The sequence below is a fragment of the Sturnus vulgaris genome, chromosome 5, assembly GCF_052056855.1.
Source record: "Sturnus vulgaris isolate bStuVul1 chromosome 5, bStuVul1.hap1, whole genome shotgun sequence".
Classification (NCBI taxonomy): domain Eukaryota; kingdom Metazoa; phylum Chordata; class Aves; order Passeriformes; family Sturnidae; genus Sturnus; species Sturnus vulgaris.
The window spans coordinates 60,911,046-60,923,868 of record NC_142247.1 but is presented as its reverse complement, the minus strand read 5'-3'; the positions used below and the strand labels follow the sequence as shown (position 1 = coordinate 60,923,868).

General features: G+C 42.2%; 1 protein-coding gene across 1 annotated transcript in view; it reads right to left on the bottom strand.

Annotated features, from left to right (window-relative positions):
• Window positions 1-54: 54 nt before the first annotated feature.
• Window positions 55-12,823, bottom strand: part of COG5 (component of oligomeric golgi complex 5) — a 176,958-nt gene continuing 164,189 nt past the window's right edge. The window contains exons 19-22 of the mRNA XM_014868993.2: window positions 10,724-10,800; window positions 10,112-10,238; window positions 9,508-9,587; window positions 55-755 (exon numbers count right to left, since the gene is read on the bottom strand). Of these exons, the coding sequence (XP_014724479.2) occupies window positions 641-755; window positions 9,508-9,587; window positions 10,112-10,238; window positions 10,724-10,800 (399 nt within the window). The 3' untranslated portion in view covers window positions 55-640. The remainder of the gene's footprint in view (window positions 756-9,507; window positions 9,588-10,111; window positions 10,239-10,723; window positions 10,801-12,823) is intronic.

Here is a 12,823-nt window from a genome sequence, read left to right as displayed (position 1 = left end):
TTAATGCTTTGCCATTAGGAAGCTAGTGAAGAATTTCAAATACCATTTTCAGGATTGGATAGTTAATGTTCTTTATTACAGTTTAAGCAGAAAGACTTGAAATCAATATAAATTATTTCTAAGCAAATAGCAGTGCAATACAGAAGCATTTCGGTTAGTTATAAATATTTTTCCTTGTGTTAAAATTAGTGATTTTTAGATGGAAACTGATGATTCAAACGTTTCAAAAGTACAATTTTCTGAATACGGCTAAAATGTATTCAACTGTTTAAAACTCTACTTGTAGGAAAAGAGCTGCTTCCTTATTTGAGATATTCAGCAATTACACTGTAATATTTGAGTTCTAATTTTATACTTCTCTAAATTCAAAAGGAATGCTTAAGAATGTTTCAATTAGATGTAGACTTACAGCACATAAAAGCTGTACAATTTCCTTATAATATTTTTGTGTAAGTAAGTTCCTGTAATGTGAACATAAAGCAAGAAGACAGAAGTTTCATACATGAAGTAGATAAACGTTTCATTGTAAAGCTGATGAACTTGGGGATAATTTACATGAACAGTGAATACGTATGTGGCACCAAAGCCCCCAGCTGTGTCACCATCCATTCCCTGGTGTGAGAGCGTTGTCCAGGTGTGTTCACTGAAGGGTTGACATGGCTTTCTGCAGCAGCTGAACCATGATGGGATAGACTGGTGCAAACTCCTTTCCCTCTCTTGTTCTCACTGACTGAACATAAGCTTCCAGTGCACCCCTGAGAAAAAAAAAAAAGGTAAAGTAGCTAAAGCAATTCAGTACTGTAAATTCAGGATCTGCAACAGAAATTAATTGCCTTCTTCCCTGTGCAAAATTTTGCTCAGATGGTCCTACTTGTCTGTGGAAGAAAATGAGCAAGGAAGGCCTTGCAAAGCTCTATATAATTGTTCCATGATCTTTATCTTCTTTCTTGCATGTTTGAGGAGCAAACAAGTTAACATTTCAATAAGCAGCAGCATGTTGCAGATGGCTTGGAATGACAGCTCTGACGCACAGACTCGGGCTCAGTGCTGCACTGGTAACCTTTAGAAAGAGAGAGAATAATCTCCAGATGCTGCAGACGCTGAGAGTGCAACTTCCAGCATGAAAGGTGGGGCACTGGTGAACACCCTCCATGGCCTGAGGTGATTTCCTTGCACAGCCTTTTCAACTCCCACCGTCTGTCCTCTGGAAATGCCATGCTAGCCCCAGACAGGGCTTGGGCAAGGCATGGCCTGGCTCTCTTATACATTGTCACAGGATGTCACACACAGAGTCATCATGTGAGAACTGCACAAATAAAACATTGCAAAGCTAAAAGGGGCAACTGTGGTGATGCTTTACAACACAGGGTCACCTTTCAGCCAGCATTCTAGTACACAGTATTATGGAGTGTTTACAGTGTATTTGTAAAACAAACACTGTAAGTGCTTGTCTGTTGAGATTCCAACTTACTAATTCATTAAGTAGGCCAAATTAGTGTTGCCACACTTAAATATAGCTTTGAATTTAATTTTCTTCTCCTTTTCTGCTTCTATTCTTCATGTAACTGAAGATGATACAATCATCTTGGAGTTTCCTTCTAAAATTCGTTTATATTTGTGCTATTTACAGCAAAACTCTGACATTAAGAAAATGCACAAACAACAGACCCCATTTCAAGTGGAGACTAATACAGATCCTGGTATGTGCCTGTTCCTTTTCTAATACAAACTGTGACCACAGCCCTTCCAGCACTCTGCAGGCACCAGCCCACAGGGCAGCAGTCACCGAGCAGGGAGTGGCTCTGAGCTTTGTCCCATGCGTTCCTTTCTGGGAGTGCAGGATGCACCAGCACAGCTGCTCTGCCAGTGAGGGAGCCCGCTGACTTTTAGTAACATGGCAGGAACATTCCCAGTCCCACTGGGAGAAAGCAGATGGTTGTTGTGCACATCTGGTGAAGGGGTGGGAGGCACAGGGGTCAAGGGAGATGGTAATACAGAACAACCACAAAGTTGTGCCTATAAATACACACCCGCTGCTGTAGGATGGTGGGCTGTGGAGGCAGAGCTGTATTTGTTTGCTGCTGCTTCCAACAAACAAGCCTTTGGCGGAACCCTGCGTTCCAGCACGAAGAGCTCACGGATTCAAAGGCAGCGCTGCTCCCTGGTACGTGCCTGCTGGCAGCAGTAGGCAGTGAATCAGGCAAGGCTTAAGGAAAACAAAAGTACTGAAGAGTGATTTTCAGCCCATGTTTGACACAAACAGGCTTCTCCTGGCTTAAGATGGTAAGAGAGGAGCAGCCAAGATCCCTGTGTGATGCTGCAGCTCTGGGAAGCCTCAGATGAGCCCACCAAACATGACAAACCAGAGGAGAAGTTAGGAAGAAACAAGGTCGCAATGCACTTGGGTGCCTGTGACTAAAGCTGCTGCTACATCAGCAAGGGCTTGACCCTTCCTCAATGACTCAAACCCATCTGTGTCAGAGCGTCGCTGAGAATTTCCAGCGAAGTTCATTTATCAGCAAGTGGAAGATGCTCCTGAGGCCAAGAGCCTGTGCTCAGGTTTCTGGAGAAAGGAGCCTGAGCTTTGGGTTCTGAGAAGCCAATGACAGCAATGGCAGCCCGGCCCCACGAGCTGGTCCTGGGGCTGCTTCGTCTCCTGCCAGCACTTCCCATCGCCAGCAACACCAGCGCTGATCCGTCAGCCTCGCTGCCAGGGCGCACCAGAGGAGCTGGATGTCCCCATGAGCAGCCCCTCTAACCGAGTTTGACAGGGAGAGAGTGAAGCGTGCAAACAAAGAACCTGAGGCAGCTTCACTTCTGAGCACAGCATGGGAATGAAACAGCACAGCATGAGGTGATTCCCATCACAGCTCCTGATGTCCCTATGTAGCTGAAGTCCCTTTGCTGAAGCCCAGGACATACTGTCTGGGGGGAGACAAAAGAAGGATGGATGGGAGGACCACAAAAGAAGGATGGACTGGATTACTGGGGAGTTGAGATACTTCAGAAAAATGAAATTACTGAGCACAGAAACAGTTCCTCATGTTGGCCTTGGTGCACTTGAGAGGTCTTCAATTTTGATAACAACTTATGAGCTACTGCTGAGGGGTCTACACCAGGTACAAATACGCTGTAAGGAATCACTTTGAATTTTCTGCACAGCAACAAACCACAACAGAAGCAATCCCTTGTTACAGGCATAAAGACAGGGAAAGAATATTTATTTCATCTAGCTAAAGTAAAGCTGACGTTTTGCACCTGGTCAGCTCCCTGAAAACCTTCAGCCTGTTCCTTCCCAATGGCCCCTGGGGAGAAGCAGAGGGTTTACAGGGAGAGGCAACTTAAAACACTGCACACAAAGTGCTTTGGGTGCAGCTCACTTCATTCCCAGCAGAAGCCATCAGCAGCATGAACTGCAGAGAGATTAGGCACATTCACAGGTTAATTTTAAATCCCAAGATTTAAAGAGAAGTAAAACTGGGGGAATGGGACAGCAAGTAATTATGCATTTTAGATATTTTTGGACATTTGGACTCTTGTAGCAATGAGGGGCCAGCATGTGATGAGCAGACTGAGCAGCAGGTGGAAGATGCAGGAAGGGAATGCATCAAGGATGACTTCAAGGATGCTATCCTGATGAGTGAAGATGCTTCTGAAGAGTCAGAAATGTCTCACGTTTCCACTCAGGTCAGCACTCAAGGGCTCTGGTCAGCAGTAATTGTTAGATATGTTAGATGTTTGTTAGCTGCTACAAAGAATTGCCTCTTTTATTAAAAAGACAGTTGAGAAACTCCTGTGAGTTTTCCTGTGACTGTAACTGTTATTAATCTTGCTACATCTCTCCCCTTCCACTCAGCAGTATCCCTGTCTTTTCCTTTCTATACACTTCCCAAAGTTTGTTGGGCTCAAATAGTTTTTTGAAGTCATCAAAAGCTGAAAATAGAAAAAAAACATATTGACCTGCTTAACTTAGAAAGCTCTAACACCTCTTGGTGAAGTTGTGGGTTGGAATCATTATCCAGATGGTAACACTGCTATCCCTTAACTGACTTATCTCCCTGCTTTGAAAAAGCCCTTGAAAAAGATTACAGAGATAACCAGATAGATGAAAGGGAGAAGCTTTACTCTAAAAGCAGCACCCAAAACCACTCAACGTGAGCCCTTGATAATCCTTTGCCAGACTATTATTCCCATCAGATCAAACAAGACAGAATGAGATTTAGGCTATGCTAAGTGCCATACAGCAGTATTACAGTCCTACTGTCACATCTTCTAGCAGCTCTTTTCTCCTTCTCTCCTGCCCCAAAAGAATCTGATTTAACTCACAAAACCAACTCCATCAGAGGCAGCTAAAAGGAGTTTTGCAGGTCCCTTCTGCTGCACTTGCTCTTTTACTGTGGCTTTGCTTGCATTGTTTCAAAGAAATGGGAGTCAAACTTCACAAATATGACCAACCTGAGAGCATCACAACTCTTACCCACTCCAAAGACAACCAGCAATATCAATACTGTAAGGTGAGTTCTCAGGCATTTTTCTAAAAGAGACCTTGTACAGCTTTACACTGAACAATGAAAACAAAAGCCTTCTGAATACTCCAACTGCATTCACAATTTCCCTGTGTCCCACACTAGCATCTCCAGTAGAAGTATTTAAACGATCTGAAGCTGAATGTTTTAAAAAGCAATTCAAGTTTTCCTCTGTAGGAAAACAGCCAAGGGGAGGATGAGAAGCTGCTGCAGCTGCTAAAGGCTGCAAAGAAGCAGCCACAGTCATCTGGACTACACCCACACCCTACCAGGTGACAAGGGAATCATGGTCAAGCTCAGGAAACTCCTTTGCATTGCTGCCTCTGGGAATTACACCACAGTGGCAGGCCAGGAAGTCTGTCCATTCCTGGTAAGGAAGAGTCCAGGCAGTAAAATGGCACAAACCATGAATCCAGGTTGTTTGGAGTCCAGAGAATAATGGCGAGGTTGGTCCAGAGTGAGGAGGAATAGACTGGAAGCGGTAACTAGAAGTTCCAATGGTCATAGAGTACACATGGTTCCAGAAGTTCATTTGGGATGGGAATTCTGTTTTACTGAGGACAGTCAACAAGTCTTCAGGTTGGGCTTTTGGGACTGCAGCACACAGGAATATGGACAGTGCAGGAAGGTGCTTATGGCAAAGCAAGATGATTGCTGCTGCATGCAGCCAGTGCAGGCAGCCTGAGCCAGGTGACTTGGAATATCACAGGAGCTGCTGGGAAGCCTACCTGACTCTAATTTGAGGAGATAAATGAATTCAGGGGCTTTGTTAACACTCGAAATGCAGAATTTTCCACGACATTTTGGTAAACTTTAGCAGTCCTAGCTCAAATGAGCTTTTGTAAACTATGCTGGCAGTATAGGACCCAACTCAGATGCCCGAATTTACCACCAAAATCTTGTCTTTAAAAAGGCAGGCTCACTCCTGTTGAAGACACTGTAAAAACACCAGTGCTAAAGTAGTTGTGGAAAAATAAACACCACTGTGGGTGAAAGCAGTATCATCAAGTCTCCAGCACAGAGGAGATCACAGCTGTTGTCATATAAAAAGATGTAATACATAGTTATAATACTGTTGTTTAAGATGGAAGAAACCCTGTTTATGTAATATACAAAACATACTCTTGAAGGCATTAGACTAAATAATGCCCTAAATTCAGTATCTTCTAGTCTAATAAAGGACATAAAACCTGTTCAGCAATCTGTTTCTATTTTAAAAGACAAGCTATGGTATACATTACAAATATTGTTTGTAAAAGAGAGCTATGGAAGGAGGGTTGGTGGGATGTTCTGCATATATTAATGCTTCATTAAAAATGCCATAAGAAGTAAAGGAAAAAAAAAAGCCCTAAGTTTAAGATGCCCTCCCACATAAGGAAAAGGATTTTAAAGCACTTATTAAATTAATTCACTTGCATGAGCAAAACCATGAGCTTTCCTGGAAATCAGGACAAGCTGATTATATAAGCCCCTGATAGTTCTTTAAAATGTTATTTCAACCCATGAAGATTTATATCTAGAGTTAAAAGGAAAAAAAAAAAAAGTATTATTTGGGTTGTGGTTCTTAAGGGATCTTAATGTGTACCACTTACAATTACTGTAATTAATTAATTTTATATGGAATTGTGAATCCTAGTGCTACCCTCCTGGGCTCTGCCTTTGGTCAGATGGAGTTGGATTTACACTGTAAGCCTCAGAAGGGGCAGGAAGCATCCTTCTGCTCAGTGATGGGACTGCATCCTGTGCACTCCTGTCCCAATCAATCAGAAGGGCAGCTGGAGGACAATGGGGCCAGACTTCTCTTTAGTATTTTGGTACAAGTCTGTTTGCTCTGCAAACTTTAGGGCAAAGCAGAAAATGGAATTTCTGCTGTGTAAGAACACATCTGTGTGACACCAGATCTATTTAATCCAGTGCTATAAAAATTATTGCAAAACCGAACAGTAAAACTTCCAACAGCATCACCTGTAGGACACAGAGGATCCTCCGGTTATTGCAGACTGCATAATGAAGAGATCAAAGGGCTGATAGAGACACCCGAGTGCCACCCAGGGTTTGTGAATGGCCAGCAGTGCTGCAGCCTCTGCTGTCCTGGCAAAGCTGCTGGGTCCGTGCCCAGTCACACTGAACCCAAGGCACAGATGGGGCTTTCACGGTGCTCCCCGAGCTGCCATTTGTCAGCTGAATGCTCAGAGCAACTCCCCAGCTCAGGACAGCAGCTCATTATGGAAAAGAACCCTTCGCTGGGCCTGGCTTTCAACTCTGCTTCAGCAAGGGTAAGCTTCAGTAAGGGCAGTTACCTTTACCATTAGAGTGCCTGTTAAGAATTTGGCCCTTGAATGGATGAACTGTCCTTCAGGCTGGCTCAAATCCTGACATGTCTAATAGGGTTTCTTTTATAGAAGAAAAGTTGAGTTTTCAAGCCTAATTTAAAAAGAAAAAGAAAATAATTGCCCTGGTCATTTAAAGAAGTGCTCCTTTCAACACAATCCCTGCTCAGGGAGGACACCTGCAGAAGGGTCATCTCATCTAACTTTAAATGTCTGCAGGGCAGCTGGCTGCCTGAGAGAGCTCCTGTGTCCCAGCCCACACTCCATTCACAGAACAGAGAAAATGGGAGCTTTCAGGACACAATGCAACTGACCTATTTTAGGTACCTGCTTCAGGATGAGATGAATCAGCCCCAGCAGCGCCTGCTTCTCTCTACTGACTATAAAGGGAGTCTGGCAAATATACCTCTGGCCAGGTAAATACCACCCCTCGTTCTGAATACAAGCTGAAAGAAATGCACAAAAATGCTCAGAATGGGACTAATTCATACCATTCACACCACGTTGCAAGCAAAGCATTTAAGACCTACAGAGCGGAAGAAGCACTCCAATTAGCTTTAATATGAAGCTAGAAGGATCCTGGTAACACAAGGAAATTAATATCTAGGCAGCAGGTCCCTAGAGTAATTGCACAGTTGTTACAAAGGAAGTTGCAGAAAATTACCATTTGCAAGGTTGCAGCAAACGAAAACATAATATCTTGATGTAGGCCAGTGCAGGGATCTGAAGGCTCCAGGCATCCAAAGTTCAACTTGCACAGCTGAACGACTACAGGTAGAAAAAGCCTGAAGAGGGTGACTGATAGAAGAGCAAGATGCCTGCAGTTCAACTTGGGTTCATATGAGGCACACAAAGAGCAGGCTCAGACATTTTCCAGTAGAGTATTAAAGAAAATATGAGTGATTCATGGTCATACTATGACTGATGTCTGCTTGCCTCCCTTACATATGGATAACCGGCCATGCAAAATGAATAAAGGATTCAGTGAAAGGACTGAAAGGAAAACTTAAGTATTCCAGCTTTGCTACTTGGTCTAATGCATGACACTGTCTCACCCTAAAAGCCTCATCCCAAGGTTTGTTCCTTAATACTTCCATGGTTAGAACAATTTATCAGTGTCCGAACATGACCACCAGCAAGCCCATTAACTGAATCACTCCGGATGAAATTTAATTGCAGACAAAGACAAAAATGTGTTGTAGTTTAAGGATGGCATTTTAAACTTGGGAAAATGAATTGAAGAGAACAAAATCCCACCAGTTCTCAAATGATTTGCATTCTTGGCTTTCCCTACTATATTTGAGATTCAACACTGCCAGTGTTGCTAGTACTATCAGCACAGAAATTACAATTAAAATATTCACAGCTGATTACATATACATCTCTGTCAGCCCTGTACCTATTACCTATGCCCCTGTAATTCAGTGTCATGGCTTGAGATTCAAGAAAAGCTAGTTTTGTAGACAAACTAGACTAATCACAAGTATGTCTTTCAAAAAATACACACATGAAGAGACACAGTTTTTATTTTACAATTTCAGAAAGAAATCCTGGTAACATCTACTGGTGATCTAGTATCTCCTTAACTGGCCTGATCACTACATGGGACTGTGTGGTGCTATCAGCTTCAGGAAGTGTAAATATTTATAGCAGACTCCTCTTGGCTGCTTTAGAAGTGTGGACGGAAAACAGTTGACTTTCTGAGGCACAGTCACTGTTGGCTGGAATGTAAAAGTCAGCTTTTATCACTCCAGCAAAAGCTGGCAACATCCATGCACGGTAGTTCAAGGACAGAGCTGGCTCCCAGGCCAGATGGAGCCTGGTGCAGTGACGTGTGACAGCCTTTCCCAGGTCACTGGTGTGGGGGACACCAAGGTCACTGAGAAGATGGCTGGAAAATTTAGGGCTTCAGGAGCTGAATGATCATCTCAGTCTTGAATCCTGAGGATCCCCAGGTTGGTTTTGTCATGTTCATACAAATCTACTCTTTCTAACATACTTCAAAACTTTTCTTGATTTGAAAAACAAGACTCTTCATAACTGTTCCTAACACCCCTAAGATGCAAAATAATGTTTAGCTATGAGGTCATCTACCCTAGCAAGATTTCAAAAATCGGATGTAATTATTACTTTGTAAAGATTATGGGCTGATTTCCTGAAGAATAACATTCCTTGTTAAGTATGTAACACTTAACCTTGTTAACTATGTAACAAGGGTGTTCCAGTTTTAGATTTCTACCTACATTTATACTGGTTAAGCTTTCAGAGCTTTTCTTTCCGAATACAAATGACAGGACAGCTGCAGCCTTGACTTTCCAGCAGTTATGAGAGAGAGAGGGGCAGTTCTGCAATAACTCATTATTTATTTAAAGCATCATTGTACATGGTTTACTTCCTTTACAAGAGGATTATGTGCTCCTTCCAAAGGCACTGGAGACTTTGAGTACAGGGGGGTGGAGGGGAGAGTTCCGTTTATATTTCTGCCACATTGCAACTCATCCCATGAGTGAAGGTAATGGTATTCATGATACATCTCCTGAGGCACCTTTTTTTTTTTAATTTTTTTTTTTAACTTTTCAAGAGTCCTAGCGTGCAGATAAGTTACTGCTCCATTATCATAAATGTAGAGAAGAAAGAAGCATGATTTTTACCGTATGAGAGCAAGCCTGTCTTTTTCAGATGGGTGATCATCAAGCCACTGGGAGTAGCGGGCAATGGACCACTCAGCTCTCTGGTACAGAGAAACACAAACACCAGTTACACAAAATGCAAAAAAGGAAACAGACACACCAATTTCAGAATCAAAGATGACATAAATGAAAGCCACATGAGGCTCTCAATACCACAGTGATGCAGAATGAGTTAAGAAATCAAAGACAATTAACAGGAATAGCCCAGTATGTTATTTGGGAACACAGAGGTAACCTCCTACATCAGCTGTTGGCCCATTTCTGACAGGGTTTTTATCTAGATTTCCTGCATCTTACAAGAGAAGGCAATCTGCAGTCTGGGGAAAGATCTGCAACTTCTACTATGAGCTGACAGAATAGTAAAGAATTGAGAGTCTATTGACTATCAGGTTATCATATCCCTACTATTAATCAATTACCATAATACCTTTGCCACAATAAAAACAAACCCAAAAAATTATATAAAATATGCACTTGAATAATTTTTAACTAAAACAGCTAGGGCAAACTACAATGCTCATTTCACCTTAAGACATCTAAAAATAAAAGATGTTGATCTTATTACCTGGAAGGGTGATTTTAGCTCTGGTGGTGCTCTTGTAAATAAGAACTGAAGAATAATGCTGAATGGAATAACCTCTCCCAGAGCTGGGCTACTGGCAATATGCTCACTGGTCTGGAACAGCAATGGTCTGGAAAAATGTAACAATATACTCATGAGATGAAGAAAAAGCTTATTTCATGCATTAGAAAAGTGTCTCTATGTGGTGGCAATATTGTGTTAGGATAGAATAATTGAGTTTTTTGTCACTACTCTGCATCTTGGGTTTCCAACCTGGGTCCAGTTTGCAAAAATTTACAGCAGATTCCTACTGTAATTAAACAACATAGGACTGTAAATTTTGTATTTCAGTGAAAACATTTAAGGTAACTATAGAACTCGCTGTCATACAGAAGATGTACTGAAAGCAACACAAAAAAGTACAATTTGGCCAACATTTGCATGACAAAGGTTGTTAAATCATAGTTATACTCTGCATAAAATTTAAAAGAACTTTAATCTATTTCTAATTTGCTGGTGGGTGTTGCCAAAAAAACTCTCAGTTCAATCAGAACTAACACGAGGTAATAAATCAGTTTTGAAATACAGTTTAGTCATACTGTGACTGCAGCTCACCTGAATGACCTCAGCTGTCTGTAAGATTTTCCTAAGTCAGAGACTCGCCGGCACAGCGGTGCTACTGCTAACTCCATCTACAAAAGGAAACAGTTCCATTTGAATGAGATTCTCCCAAAACATAACACCTGGTACCGAAGTAGCCTGTCCTTAAGCAATAATCCAAACTTGCAGACTAAGTCAGTGACTTCTCTCTCGTTGCTGAATGAAGACAAGAAGCTCTCTGTTCCTTCCGTACTATGTTGCCCAAGCCAAGACTTCTGCCTTATTCCTGGCAACACAATCAGCACTTCGTGACAAATGACAGAGACAGTCTGTGCATAACAACAGAAGGGGCCTCATGAGCTTTCTGAGACTAAAGCTTTGTTTCTTGCAGCAGGTTTATTTTGTTGGTGATGAGTTTCCTAATGAAGCACTTATGTCAATACCCCAAAAATCTGACCACAGCCTGAGAAGAAAGCAAATCTAGGCAGGTTTCCACAAGCCACTGCTAAAGTAGTAAAATTGCAGACACATTTCAGCTGGGCACCCTTTCCTTTGGTGAAGGACAAGGTTAAAATGATTCCTTCCTGAACAGCGGGCCCCAAATTTTGGGGCACAAAACCTATACACATTAGATAGAAGACAGCTGTGATCTATTGCCAAAGGGTCATACGGAATCACAGTCAAAAAAGAGTAAGAACATTCTTTTCATACTTATTTTCATATTGTTGGGTTTCTGAGTTAGAGCAGCCATCTTTAAAAACAAACAAGTTAAAAACTTTTTGTTGTTGAAGCGTGGGAGTTCTGCTTTTTTGAAGAAGAGCCAGGCTCCACTTGGGTTTTTACATCTAAACTCTGTCACAGGCTCTTCATTAAGAGTGAGGACAGAGAAGTGAGAAAGAAAAATTTCCTTTCTGCATCCCAGACTGAACATGAATAGTACACAGCAAAATTTCAGTTAATGTGCACACCAAAACCCCGCAAGTAATTTTACTCAGACATAGATTAAGTCTTTTTAGTTTTTGCATTCATGAAGTGTCAGTCAAATGAGGGATCAAGCTTTAGTCTCCGTTTTTTAAAATCCCCAGCCTAAAAGACTATTCAGAGTTTGATTTACACATAATGCACAATTAAATTAAGTTTCAAAGGATGACAGTTAAAATAAGTAACAAGATCAAAACCCACCATACAATGAGTTTCCGTTGTAAGTAAATTGCTGAACAAGTTTCAATGTGTTTGTGATATGATACTATTTACACTGAAGTCTTTAATACTGTTACATTATTCTTCCCAGCTGCAGCATTTCCTCAGAGATGGCTGCTGGGCCACCAGCTTCACTAAGAGCATGTAACTATGCTGGGATTCCAGCATAAACAAGAAACACAGTGCAGTGGACTATAACGCCATAATTAATCTAAACCCAGAATAACTTAGTGAATAATGCAAATCAAGGCCCTATACTTCAGGCCTCTTTATGTATACTATATACTATACTTTTTCCTCTTTAAAAGCAGGTTTCAGGATAGGAGTAATCTCACCTCCTTGTCAACATCTACAGATTCTCTTCAAAGGCAGTGGAGAGAAAGAGCCACTCTTGGGGGGCTGGTGCACCTTTCTCCAAAGTAGACACCTAAAATAGCTCAGGCAAATCATGTTTGTAGGAGTAAGCCCCTACACACACTCAGGCAAAGCTGGGAAAGCCACAGGGCCCAACCCAAGCATCTTGGCTTCCCCTGCAGACCAGGAGAGGTGGGTAGCTCTGGAAAGCAATGGGGAATGCCCCACAGAGCCTTCCTATGTGCAGTGCACAGCCAGTGCCCGAGCCCAGGGACCTCGGAGTACATGCCCACAATGGGCACTTCCAAGCCACTTGGACTCTGCATTTTATGCAGATTTCACTCACAGGAGAAAAAAGTGAATAAAAATCCAGGATGTGGAAATAAGAAATAAGGCTCCAGACCTGAGTAACAGCCTGGCTTCCTTTTGCCTGCTGCCCTTTTTTGGTCCCCAAATCTTTAGGCTATGAAATGGCCCCTCTCTACACTCTGAGGATGAGGTCACCTCTCCTGCATGCAGGTCAGAGGTCAATGTCCCTGTGGCTCAGGAGCCACCAGCTGC